This window comes from Vipera berus, assembly GCF_964194415.1.
Source record: "Vipera berus genome assembly, chromosome: 1".
Classification (NCBI taxonomy): domain Eukaryota; kingdom Metazoa; phylum Chordata; class Lepidosauria; order Squamata; family Viperidae; genus Vipera; species Vipera berus.
The window spans coordinates 153,223,417-153,249,148 of record NC_138202.1 but is presented as its reverse complement, the minus strand read 5'-3'; the positions used below and the strand labels follow the sequence as shown (position 1 = coordinate 153,249,148).

At 39.4% G+C, this 25,732-nt stretch overlaps 1 protein-coding gene across 1 annotated transcript; it reads left to right on the top strand.

The window, feature by feature from the left end:
- Positions 1-588: 588 nt before the first annotated feature.
- GCG (glucagon) lies at positions 589-25,288 on the top strand (the record flags this gene model as incomplete). Its single annotated transcript, XM_081325946.1, has 6 exons — positions 589-683; positions 1,060-1,221; positions 13,043-13,096; positions 18,171-18,308; positions 22,079-22,222; positions 25,188-25,288. 6 exons carry the CDS (start codon positions 589-591, stop codon positions 25,210-25,212), a joined length of 618 nt encoding a protein of 205 aa, XP_081182072.1. The 3' UTR covers positions 25,213-25,288.
- Positions 25,289-25,732: the final 444 nt, after the last annotated feature.

The window sequence follows — 25,732 nt, the reverse complement described above, 5'->3', positions numbered from 1 at the left end:
GGAGATAGGTCATGTGGTTGTGATTGTTGTCATCAAGCCTTAGCCAGTAGAAAGTACCAAGTCCCCATCATCTTAAAAGGATTAAAAGGATTTGTAGCAAAGGAGAGAAAGGAAAATTGTTCAGAGAGCTGGTTATCTGAGTATACAATATTGAGCTTGAAGAGATCTATCACAAGATTGCTTCCCATACAGTATGATTGGCTTCATTGTATTAATGTGTTGCTTGAATCAACCTTAAATGGCTTGAAGTCAGAATGCAAAGTGCACCTTTCTATACAAAAACCCCTCCATTTTACGATTCTTTAATCCCTTAATTCAGGGAAGATCCAGGACAATTGGATGGAGCTGAACATTTACTGGCCGGATGCCCTTCCTGACACCACACAGAGCTCACAGCAGATATTTTTTTTCTTTGCACCCTAGGAGAGAAATATCTCCCGCTACCTAGGATTGAACCCTCAACCTTCCAAGTGGGAGCGAGTGTCTTCACCACTAGACCACCACACCACTCTCACCTTTACATACAGATGGGGTTGAAATATGTTGGATTGACTCTGTTTTCTCCCTCCTTGTGCACAGGTAGCAGAAATGAAACGACTTTGTTACTTCGTTGCTGGATTCCTTTTAATGATTGCTCAGAGCAGCTGGCAAAGCCCCCTTCAAGCGACAGAAGAGAAAGCCAGGTAAATGTCATACTTTTTAATGCAATAGAAACCCATATGTGAACAATGGATTGTTCTTGTATTGGAGGGCAGACAAGAAATGGAAATTCTTTTAAAACACTAATGCTTTTTTCCTCCCCTCCCCCCCACCCTACCTTTGAAAACTGGATAAGTCAACAACATGTCAAGTTATTAATGCTTTCCGTAGTTCTTTTTGTTGTCTAAACAGCATCTATTTCTCCTGTTACTCAGTAGTAATTAGGCGGCTAATGACCCTTTCTAATAGCAGTTATTTTTAGAATGCATCTATATCTTCGAAGGAGGTCGGTACACCGTGCAGCACCTTTCAAATGTGCAATCTTCAGTGCAATTAATTTGTTACAAACCACACTTATAGATCATTCAAAGCTTCCCAGGCTGAACCATTAGATGACCCTAGACAGCTGAATGAAGTGAAACGTCACTCACAAGGTACATTCACCAGCGATTACAGCAAGTACTTGGACACCAGACGGGCTCAAGATTTTGTACAGTGGCTAATGAACACTAAAAGAAGCGGGTAAGCAAAATGAATGCCCAACCTCAACCCCTTACAAACTACTTCACTGGGAAATAAATTCACACAAAATACTTGATCACATATAAACTCAAAGAAAGGCACGATGAAACATATGAACAGATATTCTAGCTTATTAAGTTTGTGCATGAGCTTCACAGAACTTAAGCAAGACTTAAGAGCTTTGCTGTTCATCCATCCATCCATCTATCCATTCATCTGTTCATCCAAAGTCTTCCATCAAGCCCTCCATCCATTCATCTATCCATTCATTCTAACTTTGCAACCTATCCTTCTGGGGTCAGGTCAAATAGAGACATTTTTCATATATTGGAGTCATCCCAGGAACTGTTTCTTCATATGAACGCTTTCTCATTCTTTAGCCTAAGATATGAATATTGGGTACATTTCAATGTGAAAAACAGATATTAATTAATGGAGGATTATGAGCATTTACTAAACTGAATGGGGATGATACAATAGTAGCTACTGTCCATTTGTGCAACTTCCATATAAAAGAAAAGGACACAAGAAAATACCCCAATGGACATATTCTCTGTTCATTAGCCCTGGGAAAGTTATTCCCATTTTGGTGGGGCATAGTGGACAATTTTACAGAGACTGTAAAATTTGAAAAAGTCCATAAAGGGTGGAATTCAAGGCTACACAAGTACAGATAGTCCTCAACTTACAACCACAATTGAGCCCAAAATGTCCGTTCCTAAGTGAATGGTTATAAGTTGAGCACTACGGGTGTCAAACTTGCCGCATCATGTGATGTGTTGTGGCGTATTGTGACTTTTTTTGCATTGCCGGAGCTGGGGTGGGCGCGGCCTCCGCATGATGCAACCGGCCCGCAGGCCAGCAGTTTGACACCCCTGCTCTATAGGCATCAAAAGACCCATGTGATTCATGGGTACAAATCATGTGATGTTAGCACAACCTTCCCAACTTCCGGCTCCCCAGTTGTGTTCAACTTTATTCCCCATAGAGCTCTATTAGCACTATTCAGAGTGGAGTGTTACAGAATCCGAAGTCCAAATCTTCTAGCAGCTTAGGAAAGACTGTATCTCTTTGAAGGAGGCCTATACTGTAGAATCGGACACAAGCATCACTGTTTCTTAATGTAAACATTTCACTGCTGGCACGTGAAGAATTTACTCTTTAGATTTATATATCTCAGCAGCTCAAATTATTCAGCCTCTCTTTTAAATATAGTGTCCATTGTTCCACTGATTATCAGAGGATAAAGTTCATTTCAAGGTAATCACATTTCAAGTATTTTAGAGATTAATTTAAAGCCATGAACTCCCACTCAGTTTAGTTGTGCTACAGTCTGAAGCAAAATGTAACTGTAATCCCATAAATATAATTTTGTAATCAGTATATCCTAAATATTACCTGCAAAATATATACATGTTTTCATATAAAGCCATGCATATAAAAATCATACCTTCTACACATTTTATCTCCAAGTAACAATTACTATACCAGAAGACACTGCATTCGGAGTTACGTATATAAACATACGCCCACACATTCAACTGCAAATTAAAAAGCACAATAACCTTCTTGGTTCAAAGGCTTAACTATTCTGCTGTGTTCTTCTCCCATAAAGCCAAGCAGATTTTAAGGAGATCCTTTAACTCAGACTCTGTCAGACTTCATGCCAGACTTAAATCTTTCCAAGTCCCAAACTCCATATTGAGAGGATTTGGCTTGGCAGAAACCTTATTCTAGTGGCATGACTAGTTTCTTTACTGTAGGCAAAAATGAAGCTATAGATCCAGAGTAGAGGGGTGAACTTGCTTTGCATGTACATGTATGCCTGCTTCAGTATATGCATTTGCGCCTATCTATAGTTCAGTCCTCCTGGGTTAAAATCCTCAGCTTTTCCTCCCATTTTTTCAAGTCAGTGGATATTGTTCTCTTTACTGCTATCAAGAGATACTGGGCTGTATTGATTTAACAATTCTTGTAACAATTCTTGGGGACTTCTGGGTCACCTTTACACCTAGAGTAGACTGTTTATAAAAGTAGAAGATTTATATAGTATTGCCACCAGTGCTTTTTTTGTAAAAGAAAAAGGTGCCGGAACTCACACATGTCATACAAACCGCCTTGCCTACCCTACAAGGTTCCATCCAAAAAAGGTGCCGGAACTCCGTTCTGAGCGTTCTATGAGAAAAAAAGCCCTGATTGCCACTATGAATAGCATTCTTTGATACAATTAACCAAGTTGATGGCTGTGATTTTTATCGAACTCTAGTAAAAGAAAAGAAAAAAAACCTGCAGAAGAATTTCTTTGATCTCTCCTAAGTTTTATAGTATTACTTCCATGGGGTGTTCTGCAATTGAAATATTGAAGATTGGTAGAGTCCATTTTCTTTCTTTCTTTTTTAAAATATATTTTATTGGTTTTTTTACAATAACAGTCTTTAGTGCTTAGTAAACAGCGTGTTGTCTGGGTTCATATATTTAAAAAAACACTCAGTAGAGATTAATTCCTATAATTCTATAATCAATATATTAATTAATAATATATTTTTTGATCTTCTCTTCTTCCAATAGTATTCTCCTTTGTCAATGTTAAACAAATATAATTCTCAATATTTTCAATACATATAAGGTGGGATATAAACATTTTTTGTGTGTTTGTACAATTATTATTATTATTATTATTATTATTATTATTATTATTATTATTATTATTATTATTATTATTAATTTAATTTCTATACCGCCCTTCTCCCGAAGGACTCAGGGCGGTGAACAGGGCAATACATAAAAACAAGATACAAAAATTAAAAATTATTAAAAAGTAATTAAACAGTGCCCATAATAAATTAATACAGATTAACAGTTAAAATCCATTTATAAAATCCAACCCCATCCCATCAGGCCAGGCCAGCTTGTTCAAAGAGATGGGTTTTAAGATCGCGCCGGAAGGAGCGGAGATCGGGCGCCATCCGGAGCTCGACCGGAAGATGGTTCCAAAGATCCGGTGCACCCACAGAGAACGCCCTCCCCCTGGGGGCCACCAGTCGGCATTCTTTGACCGGTGGCACCCTGAGGAGACCCTCTCTGTGGGAGCGTACTGGGCGGAGGGAAGTTGACGCCGGCCACAGGTGCTCACCAAGGTATTCCGGACCCATGCCATGTAGGGCTTTGTAGGTCATTACTTACACCTTGAATCTCACCCGGAAGACAACTGGTAGCCAATGCAGCTCGCGGAGCAGAGGTGTGACATGGGAGTGTCGGGAAACTCCCAACACAACTCTCGCGGCTGCATTCTGTACCAGTTGGAGCCTCCGAGTGGTCTTCAAGGGTAGCCCCATGTAGAGAGCGTTGAAGTAGTCAAGACGAGAGGTCACGAGCGCATGAGTGACCGTACGTAGGGCATCCCGGTCTAGATAGGGCCACAACTGGTGCACCAGGCGCACCTGGGCGAAGGCCCCCCTAGTCACAGCTACTATATGGTCTTCTAGGGAAAGCTGTGAATCTAGGAGGACTCCCAAGTTGCGAGCCCTATCTACGGGGGGTAATAACACCCCCCATAAAGAGGGGTGGAATATCCTGAATGTGCCGAGATGCAGGTACGCACAGCCACTCAGTATTGTCAGGGTTGAGTCGAAGCCTGTTCCTCCCCATCCAGACCCGAACCGCCTCCAGGCAACGGGACATCACGTCGAGGGCATCACTGGGGTGGTTTGGGGTCGAAATGAAAAGCTGGGTATCATTAGCATACTGATGATACCCAACTCCAAAACCACGAATGATCTCACCCAGCGGTTTCATGTAGATGTTGAACAGGAGAGGCGAGAGGACCGACCCCTGAGGGACTCCACAAACGAGAGGCCTCGCGGTCGACCTCTGCCCCCCTGCCAACACCGACTGCGAGCATCCCAGGAGATAGGAGGAGAACCACTGAAGGACCGTGCCTCCCACTCCCAATCCCCTGAGGCGCCGCAGCAGGATACCATGGTCGATGGTATCAAAAGCCGCTGAGAGGTCTAATAGGACTAGGACAGAGGAATATCCCCTGTCCCGAGCCCTCCAGAGATCATTCACCAGCGCGACCAATGCCGTCTCCGTGCTGTACCCAGGCCTGAAGCCCGATTGGTACGGGTCTAGATAATCCGCTTCATCCAGAACTAGAGGGAGCTGATGCGCCACCACACTCTCAACAACCTTCGCAAGAAAGCGAAGGTTGGAGACCAGACGAAAGTTATTCAACACAGCTGGGTCCAAGGCAGGCTTCTTGAGGAGAGGTCTCAAATAACAATAACATCCATATATAACATCTTTTTTGGCTGGCTTATGTTTCAATTGTATTTGTAAAAGTCATCTTATTAAGTCACTATGTGTCCTGTTTTCAAAATTCTTATTTAAGCTTAATTTCCCCTCAGTATTCAAACTATTCTTATCAGTCATAATTTTCTCAAAATTGATTACCTTTAAATATCCAAGCTTTTCATTCACATGTCATCCCATTATTTTTATATTTCATGTATTATAAAAAATACTATACTACTTATATATCTTATCCCTCTTACTGTACATCCAAAATTTATCTATTCTTTTAACCATATTCAAACAAGTGTTTAATCATATAGTACTCCATCTGGTAGGTCGAATCAAAGCCCTAGCCTTCTTCTTTTGCTTTTCCAAATCAGTATGTTCCACTTGCCAGAGGATTCCTGTATTTTTGTAAGTGTTGTTGGGAGTAAGAGAAATAAGTTGAGTAGGATGTACACTTTTTGTCTCCCAGATTCTAATGATTCTCCTGGCAGCTCTATAATCCATTTTGTTAGTTCTTCTTTCTTATCCTCGAATTTGTTTTGAAGTCCTGAAAGATAAAATATCTTTTACATTTTCATTGTTGTGGCAAAATCTTGTAGATTTTCTTCTGTTTGTGTTAAGTTGTAGTTCTCTTCATTTGTAGCTTCCTTATTTAAGTCACTTTCTTCTGGTTTGAATTCTATTGTCTGATTTGTTTGTACATTCTTTATCATCATTTTCTGAGAGTTTTTTAATTGTATGTTTAGGTTGAGAATATGCTCGTTTATGTTATCAGAGTTGTTTTTAATCTCATCATGGTTTAAAACCATTGTCATTTGAATCTGTCACAGCATTGCATACATTTTCTCCTGGAAAGTATTTGCCTTGTCTTGGAGTATTGCTCCTGCAGATCTCTGATGTTCCAGGCTAGGGTCTTCAGAAGAGAATATTAGGTGTGGCTTCCTGTCACTTTTAGGAAGGTATACAACATCCATTTTGTCTCCCCCCTCCAGACAGTCTTTCACTGATACCATAGTCTCTGTGATTAGCCTTATCAAACCTGCCAATCTTAAAATCCAAACAACCAAATCTTATATGGTTCTTATCTTTATACATGGCTTTTGTAGTCCAATGCATTTCCAATTGTCAAGGCATCATTGAAAGTAGTGTTTTATAACAGTTCTTCTGCTCAGGTGTCTTAGAATTATCAACAAGCAAAATTTCAGTCCAGAATGTTTTAGCCAACTAAAAGCTTTTCAGTAAATTCTCCCCTAGAAGATTAGCCAGGAGTCAAGGTTTTTCTTTCTCTGCAAACAATTCTTGGGCTTAGAAAACACAGCTCAGTGAGTATTTATAGTCCCAGAAGGTCAACAGTTTTTAAAACAAATGTTGTTCTCACTCTGTAGTATATGGCCCCTGTGTTTTCTTTCCTCTGTTCCCAGCTTCCTTATTTAAGTCACTTTCTTCTGGTTTGAATTCTATTGTCTGATTTGTTTGTACATTCTTTATCATCATTTTCTGAGAGTTTTTTAATTGTATGTTTAGGTTGAGAATATGCTCGTTTATGTTATCAGAGTTGTTTTTAATCTCATCATGGTTTAAAACCATTGTCATTTGAATCTGTCACAGCATTGCATACATTTTCTCCTGGAAAGTATTTGCCTTGTCTTGGAGTATTGCTCCTGCAGATCTCTGATGTTCCAGGCTAGGGTCTTCAGAAGAGAATATTAGGTGTGGCTTCCTGTCACTTTTAGGAAGGTATACAACATCCATTTTGTCTCCCCCCTCCAGACAGTCTTTCACTGATACCATAGTCTCTGTGATTAGCCTTATCAAACCTGCCAATCTTAAAATCCAAACAACCAAATCTTATATGGTTCTTATCTTTATACATGGCTTTTGTAGTCCAATGCATTTCCAATTGTCAAGGCATCATTGAAAGTAGTGTTTTATAACAGTTCTTCTGCTCAGGTGTCTTAGAATTATCAACAAGCAAAATTTCAGTCCAGAATGTTTTAGCCAACTAAAAGCTTTTCAGTAAATTCTCCCCTAGAAGATTAGCCAGGAGTCAAGGTTTTTCTTTCTCTGCAAACAATTCTTGGGCTTAGAAAACACAGCTCAGTGAGTATTTATAGTCCCAGAAGGTCAACAGTTTTTAAAACAAATGTTGTTCTCACTCTGTAGTATATGGCCCCTGTGTTTTCTTTCCTCTGTTCCCAGCTTCCTTATTTAAGTCACTTTCTTCTGGTTTGAATTCTATTGTCTGATTTGTTTGTACATTCTTTATCATCATTTTCTGAGAGTTTTTTAATTGTATGTTTAGGTTGAGAATATGCTCGTTTATGTTATCAGAGTTGTTTTTAATCTCATCATGGTTTAAAACCATTGTCATTTGAATCTGTCACAGCATTGCATACATTTTCTCCTGGAAAGTATTTGCCTTGTCTTGGAGTATTGCTCCTGCAGATCTCTGATGTTCCAGGCTAGGGTCTTCAGAAGAGAATATTAGGTGTGGCTTCCTGTCACTTTTAGGAAGGTATACAACATCCATTTTGTCTCCCCCCTCCAGACAGTCTTTCACTGATACCATAGTCTCTGTGATTAGCCTTATCAAACCTGCCAATCTTAAAATCCAAACAACCAAATCTTATATGGTTCTTATCTTTATACATGGCTTTTGTAGTCCAATGCATTTCCAATTGTCAAGGCATCATTGAAAGTAGTGTTTTATAACAGTTCTTCTGCTCAGGTGTCTTAGAATTATCAACAAGCAAAATTTCAGTCCAGAATGTTTTAGCCAACTAAAAGCTTTTCAGTAAATTCTCCCCTAGAAGATTAGCCAGGAGTCAAGGTTTTTCTTTCTCTGCAAACAATTCTTGGGCTTAGAAAACACAGCTCAGTGAGTATTTATAGTCCCAGAAGGTCAACAGTTTTTAAAACAAATGTTGTTCTCACTCTGTAGTATATGGCCCCTGTGTTTTCTTTCCTCTGTTCCCAGCTATTCTTTATTTAGCTGAAAATCACTGGGATTCAAAGGAACAAGTTTTTTCTATTTCTGGGCATCTTGCTAATTTCTTAGTGAATGCAGCTATAGTTATGCTCTGATCTTTCACTAGGTGTCAGTGTCTATTCATTTTCCAACTTTTAAGACAAATAATTATTTCCTTTTAGTTTCGTCAATACTCTTTCAGATGTGAAATCTTAACAGTTTTCATAATATTTAGATTTATCCAGACTGTAGTATTATTAACTTCATTTCAACATATTTCAGTCCCCCATAAACATTAATTCACTGCTTCCGTCTACAGAAAGGTGCAGATATAGTACCCTCCCTTCTCACTTTCAGAGGATTTTTTGCTTCTTGGGGATCTTTTCCAGGAAATCAATTACAAAATAGGAGAGAGAAGATCGATATTCTCACCCAGTTCCAAGCATGCTGTTCACCATTGTTCTTGTTAGTGCTTTTGAACTTCAGCTGCCTGTAGCTTGGGCTAGTCAGCGAGGTGTGACTAGCCTTTCTCCTGATGAGTTGGAGGGCTTCCCCTGGATTGAGTGGATTGACTGCCATCGTTCCACAATCAGCAGGGGGCCCCTCCTTTTTCGTTGTCTATCCGGGGCGATTTTAGACCCATTTAGGGTCCACTGGTAGGACGAAACCAGCCATGGGGTGCAGATCCCCGCAATCCCTCGACCATGTCACTACGATGCAAGACCAGAAGTCTGGAGTCCATTTTTTTACATCATGTACCTAGGTTTAGTTGCCATGACTTAAAAACAACCTTTTTTGTCATTTTTCTGTATTAGAGAATTGGACTTCATCTTCTTGATAATTCAATCAGTCTTTTTTTTCCCCAGTTTCCTCGGTGCTACTGTGACATTCTGGAATTATAGCAACCCAAACTACTCCACAATAGATTTTTTTTATGAAAGCAATATAACATTGGCATTTTATTTTTCAGCCCATTTCCTAATGATCTCTAACACAAAATTCACATTTTTCACAGCTTTTTCACAGCTTGCTTAGACATAATTTAGCCTGTACAGTCTCTTCTATAATGGCTTTTCTTAGAGCATGAAAATTTGCCAAGTGTGCCGTGTGGGTGTATTCTGTTTAGGGAAGAACTGGTGAGTGTGAATATAAAATTCAAACACCTTTTCCCAGCTCGGCAATATCCTTTTCGAGGTGAAGTGGCTAGAACTGTACACAACATTGCAAGCATAGTATATGGTATATTGGCCCTGTGGTACTTGAAGTTAAAATTTTGAGATGGTTCTTAACACAGAATTTATCATTTCACAATTTCCACATGCCGGTTAATTTCAACATCCTTTTCTGGGCCAATATCATTCCCTAATCATAATGTAGATAGGTTGAGGATTTTTACTTCATATCACACTGGCCTGTGTACTATAATCATATTTGCTCTTTTTATACCTATTGTTCCAATTTGGTAGATTTTTTTTCAAAGTTCAGTATGTTGACTCTCTCTTATTTTACACATGCACACAGATACACTTCCCAGTAGTTTAAAACCACTGTCCTAAAATGTGCTTTAAAATATATCTCACAGAAGTATGGCAAAAAAAAGAAGAAGAAGTCTTCATAAAACTATTTCTGTAAAAGTATCATTTTAAACGATTGATTGAAAAAGCTTTCCAGATGTTCTAACTCAAATGTAGGCTCAATTTGGTAACCTGCTAGAATTTTAATAGAAGACAATTGGACTGTTTATCGTTCTCAAGCAGAGCAAGGTATGTATAAAAGATATACTGGAATATAGTGACACAGTACAGCGTTGTGATACAATCTAGAAAACTGAATGTTGTCATATTGTAGCATTGTCTTTCCAGCCAGTTTATATGTCTGCCTCAAGATATGGTCTTTCTCCCAAAAGGAAGGTCTATTAAACCAGGACACTAAACTCATTCATCCATCCCAACATGATGTATTTAGACAAACAATGGCTGCTTAGTGTCTGTGGAGATTCCCACTAATCCAGGTCATAGTTGTCTCACAGGAGCTTTTTCAAAAGGCAACTGGACTGTTTTTTCCATGATGAAATGAAGATGTTTTGTGTCTCATCCAAGAAGCTTTTTGGATGAGAAGCAAAATGTCTTCTTCTTCCTCCTCAAAGAAAAAAAAAACAATCCAGTTGCCTTTTGAAAAAGCACCTTTGAGACAATGACTGCTTAGGATTTTGAGTAGGTGCATTTTTAATCAGCTGCTAAATGACTCTTTTAACTGGATATATCCAAGACTGAATCAAGGACTGTATGAAAAGGGTTTGCTCTACCACTGAATTCTGCTGAATCCTATTTCGGCTCTTACACATAGAGATAAGCCTTAAAATCTAACTCTATGCACAATGATTTAGAGGAAGCTAATTTTCCTCCCACAAGGTTCCTGCCCAAGAGTATCCTAGATTTGTTTCCTGTTAATCTGCTCTGCTCGTGTAGATGACATACAAGGTTCCTGTGCAACACAACTGCAATATAGATCTGCAATTACTGAACTTATCTGAGGACTTTAGGGACTTTTCCAAGTTATGTCAAAGTTCCCTAACGTACAGTCTGAGGAGCCATTATGGTTGAGTACATTACTAGAACTGAGAATAATGTGCTATTTGCAACTCCTGGAATTAAATGTACAGTTTGTGGATTTTAATTTTATTTCTCATCTCTTCCAATGCTTGTTTCATTCGCCATTTCTAATGCTGACAGTCAAAGTAATTTGGTACTTTGTTGTCTCACTCATCAGTATTTGGGTCATTGTGACCAAATACTTCATCCTCCATTGTTTTTCCACTACCATGTATATTATTTTGCTTCTTTTATGTCTTCTCTCAGTTTCAGTAACGCATTTGTTTCATCTCAATGCCTTAATTAGATGTTGGTTTAAAAATGTTCTTTGAGTTTCCCTAAGTCAAATTTCTTATAGCTGTCTATTGACCACATGGACTTGTCCATGCAATTTTTAGTGGCAACAGGAAGAAAGTGATTGGGTGTTATCAATTAATTAAATCAGGCTGAATTAATAAAAGGTTGTCATTGTGGCTGACTTGATTATTGGGATCTCCTTGCCATCATCCTGTGCTATGTTTCTGCAACCTACTATCCTCCAGGTATGAGGGACCATGTTTTCCAGCAGCATGTCCAGAGACAAATGTGGACAGATTCCCAGTAAATAGTTCTGAGTTCCCAGCATGTTCTTGGTGAAAAATTGAAAAGCTTCCTCCTGAATAGATCAAAGTCCCAAGTAGGCAGACTGGATGCATCAAATCAGTTACCTTTCAGATGTTTTGGACTTCAATTCCTATTGAGGGAACTGGGAATTGTAGTATGAAACATCAAGAAGACAATGAGTTGCCTTCCCTTAGTTTTGATTGTTGACTTGATCCCTGGACACTTATTTCTTCTGCAAGTAAGTATAAAAAACAAATGAAACTGGGGATGTCAAACAACTAAGAATGGAATTGGTGGGGAAATTGGTGGGGGGAAAAACATGTAACTGTGTTATGATGGTAAGGATTTCCTAATCAAGCAGGAGAGATAAGATTATATTGTCCCTTTTGAGTAGATTGTGAAATAGGCAGTTAATAGTCCTTTCCTCAATATGTTTATTTGCAGAAATCCACAACAAGATGAGTGGATGATTTAGAACAATTATTTGGTTTTAAGGATTAATTATAGAAGAAACTTGAACTATTGTAGGGGAGAAGCTTTATTCAAACTAATTCACAGAACCAGCATTTCCTGTTTGGCTATTTTTATTGGTACTTTCCAGCACTACATGTTCATTCAATATGGATCATTCAATCATTCTTACTTCCTGTAAGTACACTTTACAATATAGAGGAAATAGTTGCAAACAAAGCCTCAACCTATCATCATGACAAGCAGTTCACAAAAGGTCATTCAAGACTGGAAAACTGGTTGACTGTGAATTTGAGCAATTATATGACTTAGTTCATAATAAATCAATTTATTCACACTTATTGCAGGAGGACCTTTTGACAGAATTGTGAAATTATGAATAACTCAATAATAAGTTACATATGAGCAACTGGACAGGTCTGCAAATGGAAACATGTATTTCTTCAGACAGAAAGTGATTTCATTCTTTTAATTTCCAAATTTAGGTTATACGCTTTTGTCAGTTTTGGCATTTTTCTTGGATATTTTCTGTATTGTAGAGAATAAGCTGTATGTCAGAGAAGGGAATTAAGGGTTCTTATGCATTGTGGGGTGTTGAAGCTGTTCTAATCTAGAACAAACTTTATAAGACTGAATACCCTTAGCCACAGGATAGATTGATTGAGCAATTAAGTTTACTCCAAGCATAAATATTGTAGCTAATAAAAAACAAATGTTTACAATCTGTCTGGAATTAAATGCAGAAGCGATAGGATTCATATAGGAGGTTCTTGTCCAAAAATTATTCTTGTCATTTAAGTATTACAGAAATGTTTAATTAAGAATGTCGTGTGTCTTTTTCTACTTGTGTAAATGCCATTTTAATAACTGTGATGGGTCTCTGTCACAGACAACAAGGACTTGAAGACAGAGAGAAAGAAAATTTCCTGGACCAGCTTGCAAGGTATTTTCAGTTAAAATACATTGTGTAATACAAGGGATGCAACAAAAATAGATCATAACCTGATTTGATTGGGTCATTTTTTTATAGCCTTCCTTAATTGCAAATATAGTGACACATATTCCTAAAAAAAAATTGGCCTTATTTCAGAGATGTTAGTAGCACCCTGTGCAAAGGAGCACCTGTCTTTGCCAGCTCAGATGCTGGCTGTTGCCTTAATGTAGTGGGGAAAAAAGAGGGCATTTGTACAGAAATTATCTCAGTGGTTGCTTGCACTGCCCAAATTGGTAACACTGATGATGAGCATGTATTTGTTTTATTTACTTATTACAAGACTTTTTATCCCTTTTTAAACAAGTGAATCTATGTAGCTTAAAGAATATATACACACAGGCACACACAGACACACACATATAGATCAAATAATTTCCAATGAATCATGCTTCAGGCCAGACATTTGATTCTTACAGCGGAAGTTATTTTATACAATCTAGCACAGTGTAAACTGTTCTGATCACCAGTGGTTCCTCAGGGCAGCATCCTTCAACAAGTTAGTTAGTTAGTTAGTTAGTTAGTTAGGTAGTTAGTTAGTTAGGTAGTTAGGTAGTTAGGTAGTTAGTTAGTTAGTTAGTTAGTTAGTTAGTTAGTTAGTTAGTTAGTTAATGAAGGTAAGCCTCTCAACTGCCACTGCGAATTCTGTATGAGAAATCTCAATAAGATTTTTTCCAGCTAACTATCAGGAAAATGCGAAAATTGGCCTCTAGACCAAGCCTTTCTCCCTCCCCCAATTGTTCCCCTGGCACATTTATTCTTGTGGCTCAATAAAAGGTAACAAAAGACATTAATAAGATGAAATTCCACCCCAGTACTCTATTGAAGTCCAGTGCAAGGACTTGATGGCATTAAGATTGTGAAGAGGGAACAAAAGCAAAAAACAGAGAATGATGGGAGCCACTGCCAATGAGAGAATGGTTCCTCCCACCACCACCCCACAACCCCTAAGCCACGGGTGTCAAACTCAACGCGTTACGTGATGTGTCGCAACGTATTGCGACTTTTTTTGCATTGCCGGAGCTGCAATGGGTGCAGCCTCCATATGATGCAACTGACCCGTGGGCCGGCAGTTTGACACCCCTGCCCTAAGCTCTACAGAACATTAGTGTTGTGGCTTGTAGAACAGAAGTTTCGCCCTTGGTATTTGAATCATATGTCAGCTGGATGTCAATCACTTCAATTGTTCAATGTCAAGGACAGGGTACAATTATGGCTTTGACCTGAAAAGGATAGCTAAGCCCCATCTGGAAGTGCTCTGCATCTGGAATCTCCTGCGTTCAAGCATATATGCTACCCTTGAGGTAATTCCTTTCCTAGCCCATATCCCAAGTTACCGAATATTGTACTGTGGACACGGGCAAGTTAAATTGGCTTCAACAACCATCTACACCTTTGTTTTGCAAATATGTTCTTTCAAATGATCACAGCATATGGACTATATGGCACATGATGGATAGGCAAACAACTGTGCTTCTCATTCATGTGTGCACACTGCAGGGAACAATTGCTACATCCCCAAGATATATCTGCATAAGTGCTTCTTTACATTTAAAATTGTTGTATTTGGTGAACATGTAAAGTGTGAGGGAATACTTTGTCAAAATTTTACAGAGCTTTATACAGGTTTACATCAAAAGATTCCCAACACAATATACATGAAGAAGAAACTAATTATACTCTATATCAGGGGTGTCAAACTTGCAACGTCACGTGACGTGTCGCAACCTATCACGACTTTTTTTTCCATTGCCAGTAATGGGGTGGGCGCGGCTTCACCATGACACATCCGGCCCACGGGCCGGCAGTTTGACACCCCTGCTCTATATGAATTAAATGCATATATACTCATCTTCTCTTTCTCTCCCTTCCCCCTGCCATTTATATAAAAAAGAATACTTGTGGATATATGTCTCTGTTAGGTAAAAGGTAAAAGGAAAGGGATCCTTATAGTCTGTAGGAGTGAGACTTGACATAATATGCACCTTTTTTAAAAAAATTAAATCCATACAGGTTAGGCAGGAATTATTTTATTAATAAGGTAAAATAAAGGTAAAGGAAGGGACGCAGTGGCTCAGTGGGTTAGGACACTGAGCTTGTCGATCAGAAGGTCAGCAGTTTGGCGGATCAAATCCCGAGTGCCGCGTAACAGAGTGAGCGCCTGTTACTCATCCCAGCTTCTGCCAACCTAGCAGTTTGAAAGCACGTAAAAATGCAAGTAGAAAAATAGGGACCACTACGGTGAGAAGGTAACAGCGTTCCGTGCGCCTTTGGCGTCTAGTCATGCCGGCCACATGACCATGGAGACGTCCTCGGACAAGCGCTGGCTCTTTGGCTTTGAAACGGAGATGAGCACCAGGCCCTAGAGTCGGAAACAATTAGCACACATGTGCGGGGGAACCTTTACCTTTACCTAAAGGTAAAGGAGTCCATGCAGATTTTACTCCACTAGTCATTGCCAACTATAAGGGGGGTTCTCATCTCCATTTCAAGGCCATTGAGCCAGTGCTGTCCGAAGACATTTCCGTGATCATGTGGCCAGCATGATGTCATAGAGCGCTGTTACCTTCTCCCCAAAGTTTTACTTGCATGCTTTTTAACTGCTAGGTTGGCAGGAGTTGGGGCGAGCATGGGAGCTCGCCCCATTGTGTGGTACTTGGGTCTTAACCACTGAGCCACCCCACTGCCCATTTTACTAATAATACAGCATAAATTCCAGAAAAGACAGAGATACAGTTTTTTGCAGTGCAGCTAACTTTATAGAGAGTTGGAAGAGGGCAGGACAAAAAAAAAGATTCTGTGGGAACCACATAATACATGCAAAGCATTTCTGATGTCTTAGAGAAGAGCATCCCTACAACTAACTCAACTCCTGGAAAATGATGCTTCCCTAATCTCTGCCCTCTCCTGGTCTTTTCCTTAACTATAAAATCCAACATCAAATGAAGGAGTGGGAGGCATCCTCCCAGGGGGAGGTCCTTCTCTGTGGGCGCCCCGGAGTTATGGAATCGGTTACCGGTTGAGCTCCGGATGGCGCCCGACCTTCGCTCCTTCCGTCGCGATCTAAAGACATTTTTATTCGAACAAGCCGGCCTGGCCTGATGGGGGATGGGTGGGGTTTTTTATTGTTATCTTAATATTTGTATTCACTGTTTTTAGTTGGGCATATATTTAATCCCTTTTAAATTTTGTATCTCTGCTTTTTTATGCTTGCCCTGTTCACCGCCCTGAGTCCTTCGGGAGAAGGGCGGTATATAAATAAAATTAATAATAATAATAATAATAATAATAATAATAATAATAATAATAATAATAATAATAATAATAATAATAATAATATACATCCATGATGCTTTTATTACATCCATGATGCTTTTGACTCAGCAGAAGGTAGTAGGGAGGCTGGATTGGAAAACAAAACCTTTCAAGAAGCTAACACCAAACCAGAACTTCACACAGTACTTTTACTATATACAGTGACTTATGAGCACAATTGAGCCCAAAATTTCTGTGGCTAATCGAGATAGCTATTAAGTGAATTTTGTCCCATTTCTTGCCGCAGTTGTTAAGGGAATCACTGCAGCTGTTAAGTTAGTTACACGGTTGCTAAGTGAATCTGGCTTCCCCATTGATTTTGCTTGCCAGAAAGTCACAAAAGATGATCACGTGACCCTGGGACACTGCAAGCATCATAAATATGACTCATTGGCCAAGCATCTGAATTTTGATAACGTGATCATGGGGTTGCTGCAATGGTCATAAGTGTGGGAACCGGTCCATAAGTCATTTTTTTTCAGTACCATTGTAGCTTCAAACATTCACTAAATGAACTGTTGTAAGTCGAGGACTATTTGTACACCTTTCCAATATAAGTTGTTCTAACATGAAGCCTCATTAATCTTCATCAGGGGAAAAAAATCACTGTGGTTCTATTTGTCAATTGAAAAACATGTCTTATTCTGGACAGCTATACACCAAGGCCATAAATAAGCCTAAGTCGGAGTCTGCAAAACGGATCAGGATGGGTGTCTGTGTTTGAGTTATAAACAATATCTGATGACACACAAGTTACTCATTCATTGCTCCCATGATAAGTTTGCCAAGTTAGGTATTAGAAAATACCTATATAAAGTCAATCTACTAGGATTTATGAATAATGTGGTTGGGTTTTCTTTATCAGAGACCTTCAGCTAAGCTCTTGTTCTGTAATGCATTTTCCTTTCACATACCTGGAGATAGTTTTGCCAGGCACCTCAAGGTATTTTGGGTAGCCAAACAAACTTAATAAAGCAAACGGAATGTGATTTGTCAGAGAGTCATGCTATAATTTCATTGTGAAGTACACAATCCCTTTTTTATGAGTCTGTTTGGAAAAATAGCCAGACTACTCTTTTTTTTAAAAGTCCTGCTATATGAAATACTTGCTGTAGTGTATGCTGAGCATGGAATTATGTACTGCAAAGCTTTTGGAAGGAGTGAAACTCATTTCAGAAAACCCTGTCAAATAAGGCATATAAGAACTTGTTGGGAACTGTAAGGGGCAGAACTGCTCTCGTTGCTGTAAATGGTATTAATCCTCTTTTCCACATGGAATAGAAACAAGCTTGTATGTGAATTGTTGAGTACCCAGAAAGATTGTCTTGGGGCAATGCACAAAAAGATGAAAATATGAGGCCATCCCTCATCTTCTCTGACAGATCTATAATCCAATTCCCCACACACACAGAAAGACACCCATCCTAACATCTAACTTCTCCTTTTCTCTCATTTTTTGATCTTGCCCTTTGGATTGGTAAACCTAAACCTGTTCCTAGTCTTTAGTGATTGCTCAGAAACACCAGCCATTGGGGTATGTGTGGTCCAACAAACATATCTCATTTCTTCTTTCTTTCTCCTATGTCACCATCATGCCACACTGCAAAGGCATATTCAAACTAATCATATAGGGAGCAGTGGAGGAAAGATGTTGGGAAAGAAAGGTGGGACTGAGGTAAGAGTCTAAACAAATAACTCTCCTTTTTTTTAGTAATGGACTTGCCCGGCGTCATGCTGAATACGAAAGACATGCCGACGGCACCTATACCAGTGACATCAGCTCTTACTTGGAAGGTCAAGCTGCTAAGGAGTTCATTGCTTGGTTAGTGAATGGGCGAGGAAGAAGAGAGTAAGAAACCATCTGTTGCTACTATTGTTAAAAATTTTCTTAGCTTCAGGGAGTTTTTGCCAATTGAAACTCAGTGGAGCTGCAATGTATTTTCCCTCCTTTGCTTGCTGTATTTCATACTTCACTTTTGAAATTAAAAATGTTTCGCAGGCATGAAATGATCTAAGTGCCCATTAAAAATGTAGGTTTTAGGTGCACTGTGGTGTTACATACATGAATAGATCAAAATTCTCCATTAGGCCAAGTCATACGGAAGATCAATTAAATTCTCATTTTTTGGTCTGATTTTTCCCCCCTTATTCTTATAATTATTAGATCTATTGCCCCAAATCTCTCGCACGGTCTTTGATTACTTTGCAGTATCCTGTGTTTTTTTTCCTAATGCTTTTGCTTGTTTCCCAAAGTTTGTGCATTTTGCTCCTCTCTGAACTTCTTCTTCTTCTTTCCCTCAAGTATCCTCAAGAAGTTGCTGTGAAGCTCATTATCACACTGTCAGTCTCTTTCCACTCCTTTTAATGTTTTATTTTTACCTTCCCACTCTCATTCTGCAATATATTGAATATTTACCCCTTACTCAGCCTCAAAGCATCCCATAACTTTAGACTGCCAACACCTCTGTCAGTAACCTGTACTCCATCAGTAACCACCTACATCGTGTTCTCACCATCTTCACGAAAACAACCTCCCCTTCTTTTTTGCTCCTTGGATTGTTATACCTACTGCTGACTCGAATCGATCTTTCTTGGCAACTGAACATTTGGAACAACATTTTTCTGGCTTCAGTCCCTCCATCCCACCAATCCTACTCACCAGTCCTCACCACACACACACAGACACACACACACAGAGAGACACACACAGACACACACAGACACACACACACACACACACACACACACTACCTTGCTTGAAGGGCCTGGCCATTCAACATCAACTCATCTTTGAACTTCTTTACACCTTTAGACTGTGAGCTCTCTGGAGCAAGGCTTCACCTTCCTTCTCCCTTGTCTCAGGTCTCCGTGTCTACACTTGTAATAGCACCATGCATGTCACTGGCAACCTATAAAATTTTATTATTATTGCCGTCATCAGCATAATAAAATAAGTTCTGAGAGTCAACTATGTCTCTTGAAATTAAGGAGCAAAGCTGTGAAAAGATATTTCTGAAACACCTGGTTAGGATAACCCAGTGGGCATTCTTTGAGAACATTTCTTAGAATAAGATTGGAGGAGGAGGAGGATAGAGGCTCCAAACACATCTATTTATTTATTTTTTAAATTAAAAGTGAAGACGCAGTTTTATGAGCATCAAAAAGGTTAGAACTTTTGCTGCTTTCTGTTGCTTAATATTGGAAATCAATCCCCTTGATCTAATAAAGAACAGCTATCCAGCACTGGCCGGCAATTACAGAACATGCCAATAGCACTTAGATTTATATACCGCTTCACAGTGCTTTACAGCTCTCTCTAAGCAGTTTACAGAGTCAGCATATTGCCCCCAACAATTTGGGTCCTCATTTTACCCACCTCCAAAGGATGGAAGACTGAGTCAAAGTTGAGCAGGTCAAGATCAAACTATTGGCAGTGAGCCTGCAATGCTGCATTCTAACCACTGTGCCACCACATCAACATCCTTCTTTGTACTTCATTGTTATTGTTTTTTATTTTCCTTAGGGACACATCACTGAGAGAATCACCAAGTGTCACACATAACCGATTTGTAATGAACCTCTTTTGTTTAACAAAAGTAGTAAGATTTAGCAGAGGAACTAAGGGAATGCTGGAAATACAAAGCTGTACTCACTCTGAATCCTAGGGGGAAAGGATTAGATCACTGCCATGTATTTTATTAGTACTACTACTCTTACTGGTGTTGGCTTCTTTCACACTATTTGTACGTATGCTGTATTTTTAATTCACATCATTTTGAGACAGCTTGGCAAATCTTTGAAATTAATCTTGTTCCTTTGCGTTAATGAAATCCAAAATACAACTCTGATGAGAACTATCACATGTAGCTGTGTATTCCATTCATATGTCTGTTAAAAAAAACATTCATCTTCATAAAAGTAATTCAGTATTTGTCCTTACACTTACCTTGCAGATCTTCAAAAGTATTTAGGAAACAATATAGCAGCCAGTGGCATAGCGTGGGGGGTGCAGGGGGGGCCGGCTGCACCGGGCGCAACATCTGGGGGGGGGCGCTCACACTGAGCTGCTCAGGGAGCCCCAAGGGCTGCACAGAGTTGCTTGGCTCCGCTCTCGAGCTGCTCTTTCTTGCAAAGCGAAATGAGTCTGGCAGGTGAGATGGGCGGCCACATAAACTGAATAAAATAAATAGAAGCGCCCAACTCTCCGCCCAGGCTCAGGCCAACCGCAAGCGCCCCGCAGGCGCCCCGGCAGGCTTGGCCGAGCAAAGACGGACCCGCCGGCCGGCCGGCCTAGCTTCGTGCGCATGCGTGGCTTTATTTAGCGGGGCTCACGTGCGAGCTTCAATGCAGCAGCTCTTGCAGGTCGGAGCCCCGCCCAGCCGCCCTTGAGAGGGACCCGGAAGCATCCCGCATTGCGCGCGACTCTTCTTGGAAAGTCTACGCCGCTGCGGGGCACGTCTTTTCGGCGGTGCCGTGACGTCACCGCCCGCCCGCCCCTCTATTTCCGCTTCCGGTTGCCTTGCCCCGGGTGCTGACAACCCACGCTACGCCACTGATAGCAGCATATTACAAATTCTCAGCAAAAGTATTGGCACTATTGGATGTTGCTAATAGCATGATGTATCTAGTTATTTCCGCCTTCCCTAACTATTGTTTTTAGTTTGGAGTTGGAAAAGACATTGATGAATGGAATCATTGACTCAAATAGAAGAACAATTGGAGCAATTTTGGGTTTACTGCTTCCAAGAGTAATACTGAAACTGTAAAATATCTTTTCTGCTACCGACTTATAAGCAAGAACTTTTGTCCCAAAATATTAATTCTGGTGTCAAATGGGACTTATGATCCTGAGAAATATTATTGGTCAATAATAATTAAAAAGTTCAGGCTTTTTTATATCACGCAGAGGGTTCTTTACTGATAAGATAAATAACCTTGTCCTCTGAGAAGACAGATTTCAGAGAATGAAGCAACATTTTCTTAAAAGTATTCTGCAACAAAGTTCGCTGGTTGTTAATTGATTGGCACAGAATGTCCTCTCCCCATGATTATGCGCTGAGCACAGATTACAATCTATAAAGAATTTATTCCAAGTTAAAAGAAGAGATATAGGTTGAAATGTTCCCCAGGTCAGCCAACAGGAATTAACTGTTGGAAGAAGAACATAGAATTCATAGGAGTTAATAGTGTCACTGAACTCTGTTTTTAGTTAAGAATGGAAATGCTAATCTCCGCAGAGGGAAGTTGATGACTTTAGTAGTAGCTTATATCAAGTGTGTCTTGATATAAATTAACAATTATTCTCAATATGGATTAGTTAAAACAAAAATATTTTCATTTGGATGAAATAGCTGGATGTGAGCTTTAATCCATGCTCTAAAATCATCTGATCTTTAAAAATGCTTGAAGTCCTTGAAGTGCATACAACATTTCTCTTTAATAATTATATTTTTTTTAAAAGAAGCTGATTTTCATACATGAAATAGTAATCTAGGGATTGCTTTATTGAAGGTTGATCGTTAAGAAATACAAGTCGTATATGCTTCTGTCGTGGACCTTTGATGTTTATTTTTTTTAATCAACTGTAAAGATATTATTTGTCCATTTGTCTCTTTTAAGTTTCTCAGAAGGAGCCCATACAGGTGAAGATCTTGGTCGAAGACATGCAGATGGCACTTTCACAAGTGATTACAACAAACTCCTGGATGACATAGCTACCCAGGAATTCTTGAAGTGGCTGATTAACCAAAAAGTTACCCAGAGGTGCTTGAATTTTGGCTAATTTTGGTTAATACTGTTCTTAGGTGGCCTCCAGGGGGACAGAAAATTTTCATTTGTTTCTGTTTTGCTAGTAATATTACAATACTTTCTTGGTACAGTTGGCTAATATGGTATACTTAGTAATCCCCTTATGTTATCCAGAGTCACGGTTGTGAGATGGTTGGCGATATAAATTATTTAAATAAATAAAAAAAATTATTTATTTATTCACTCCCATGTACATTGCTTTAAAAAGTTGTGGTCATAGAGGCATCCATTGGGGAAGTAAAAAAATAATAATCTCAATATAGTAGCCACCACAGCATAATTGAAATTGCCATCTTTATACATTTTTAAAAAATTCTTCCCCACTGCAATACTCCTGAACTGATGGCTCTTAATCTTTAAAAATCCTTTTTTAAGAAGAGCAGAGCTATTCTCCAGAGGCTTCTGTGGATTCCATGTGTTTTCTTCTATCAGTAGTTTCACGCTACTGTCTGGTTTTTGCAAACCAGCCTTTTTTTTAAAAAAAAAGTGTACAGTACATTAAAAAACATTTTTTCTTATTTTTGCATGAAAAAGATGTGGTAGGACACTGAGTGCTATCTAACAAAATGAAATTCAATGGTGAAAAAAGTGAGGTTCTACATTTAGGCAAGAAAAATCAAATGTACAGGTATAGTATAAGGGGTACCTTGCTCAATAGTAGCGACTGTGAGAGGGATCTCGGAGTCCTAGTAGACAATCACTTAAATATGAGCCAGCAGTGTGCTGCAGCTGCCAAAAAAGCCAACACAGTGCTAGGCTGCATTAACAGAGGGATAGAATCAAGATCACGTGGAGTGTTATTACCACTTTACAATGCCTTGGTAAAGCCACACTTGGAATACTGCATCCAGTTTTGGTCACCACAATGTAAAAAAGATGTTGAGACTGTAGAAAGAGTACAGAGAAGAGCAACAAAGATGATTAGGGGACTGGAGGCTAAAACATATAAGCAACGGTTGCTGGAATTGGGTATATCAAGTTTAACGAAGAGAAGGGCGAGGGGTGACATGATAGCAGTGTTCCAGTATCTCAGGGGCTGCCACAAAGAAGAGGGAGTCAAGCTATTCTCCAAAGCACCCGAAGGCAGGACAAGAAACAATGGATGAAAACTAGTCAAGGAGAGAAGCAACCTAGAACTAAGGAGAAACTTCCTGACAGTTAGAACAATTAACCAGTGGAACAACCTGCCTCCAGAAGTGGTGAATGCTCCAACACTGGAAGTTTTTAAGAAGAGATTGGACAGCGATTTGTCTGAAATGGTATAGGGTTCCCTGTCTGAGCAGGGGGTTGGACTAGATGACCTCCAAGGTTCCATCCAATGTTATTATTATTATTACTATTATTAGGAGTTTCTGGCAGGGAAAAAAATGAAGAAACCATTAAGAATGCTTCTGAATATTCTGTGCATATTTTCTTTATTGCCTTGTGATTTTTTTCCTCTATTAAGTTCAGGGTGTACCTATATCTCCCACTCCCCATATTATTTTCACAATAGTGTTTATATAGGTTAGGCTGAAATTTTATAAGTGGTCCAAAGTCACAGCATTATTTTCTCACTGAATGGAAATTTGGCCTGAATGGATGTTTAATTTCAGATTTCTAAAAAATGATAATACTGTTTTATCATTAGGTGGGGGGGAAAGCACACTCTTTTTTCAGCCGAGAGAAACATTTCCTCGCGATTCATCATCCAGGAAAGATATATCACCAATAGGTGACCAAGACCACATTCACATCCATCCGCCAATCTACATCCTTACATGGCAATAACATGCATCCCTTAGTCCACTCACTTAGCCTCATCTATAGAGCAGGGGCAGCACCACATTACCAGAGGCTTATACTATTGGTATGCTACTGTATATACCAACTCTAATATACTATACTAGCTGTTAGTAAACCTATTCTGCTGCAACTTTTCAAATTCTCCTTTTAAAGGCATCACCCTGATAACATAAAGGTAAAGGTAAAGGTTCCCCCGCACATGCGTGCTAGTCATTTCCGACTCTAGGGGCCGGTGCTCATCTCCGTTTCAAAGCCAAAGAGCCAGCGCTTGTCCGAAGACGTCTCCGTGGTCATGTGACTGGCATGACTAGACGCCAAAGGCGCACGGAATGCTGTTACCTTCCCACCGTAGTGGTCCCTATTTTTCTACTTGCATTTTTACATGCTTTCCAACTGCTAGGTTGGCAGAAGCTGGGACGAGTAACAGGCGCTCACTCTGCTACGCGGCACTCGAGAATCGACCCGCCAAACTGCCAACCTTCTGATTGACAAGCTCAGCGGCCTAACCCACTGAGCCACCGCGTCCCTCCTGATAACATAGCATTCTTTAAATTTTCACTTGGTACTTCAAACTTGTGATAGGCTGCAGTGAAGTGGCAATTTCCCAGGAAGGATGGAACGTTCCAAAGGAGAGGGTGAGACAAGAAGCAGCACAGCCCAAATCTGTATAGGAGACAGAGGAAGAGGGTGAAAATAGCCACTCCCTAGAATCTTCCAGCGTATATCCATTAGGGTGAGAGTTGTAAAAGGTTTACTCCGGCAAGAGTCTGTCTATTAGATGTGAGCAAATAATGAACTGACTTTTGGCTGGATTCTTTTATCTTTCTTGCCTGACAAAGTAAATTTGCTCAACTGTAATTATTTGCTATTATTACAAGCAACATTGATTATGGATAAAATTGATACAAGATTACAACCTAACCTGTAAGTAGGATTTAACTTTGGCTGCATTGCGCGCATTTTTAAAATTCAGTTTGGACAATTATAGACATACAAAATTGAAGAAACAATTACAACCTTATAGAAAGTGATATCAGCTGTTAATCGAAAAACTGTATGTATCCCTTCACAGGAATTATATAAATGTACTTAACAATGTGTTTGTCCTTAACTTTTTGTTTTCTTTTGATTCTAGGGATCTTCAGGGAGAGTACCAATAAGATGCAGTAAAAACATGGCATCAAGGTCTTCTCTATATCCACTCTCAGCCACTGGAATTTATTTTTGAATTTTGAGTTTTCATATATTTTTTTCTCTGTATTCTAAAACCACAGATCTTGACATGCAATGAAATGAATTTCATTATTTGATCCTACTATGGAGGGATTTTAAAATGAGTGTCTCCTTGTCAGCTGGAAATAACTAAAATCACAATATTACCAGTCAAAAGGTTCAGTTTTCAGATCTTTCTGAAAGATCTTTAAGGAAGTTCTCAAAAGGGACCCAAGCAAATGTATTGACAAGACCATTGCTTTATTTTATTTTCTAAAAAGATAATATGTATATAGAAATGATGCACCCAACTAATATGAACCAATATCAACGGCAAGGCTGGCAGTTTAAATTGTGGGGAAATGTCCTTCTTGAAACCTTTGTTATAAAAAGGCTCCATTTTCCAGACCATCAGTGAATAGCCTTTAATAAATGAATGAATAAATAAAACAAATTATACTGCTTTTT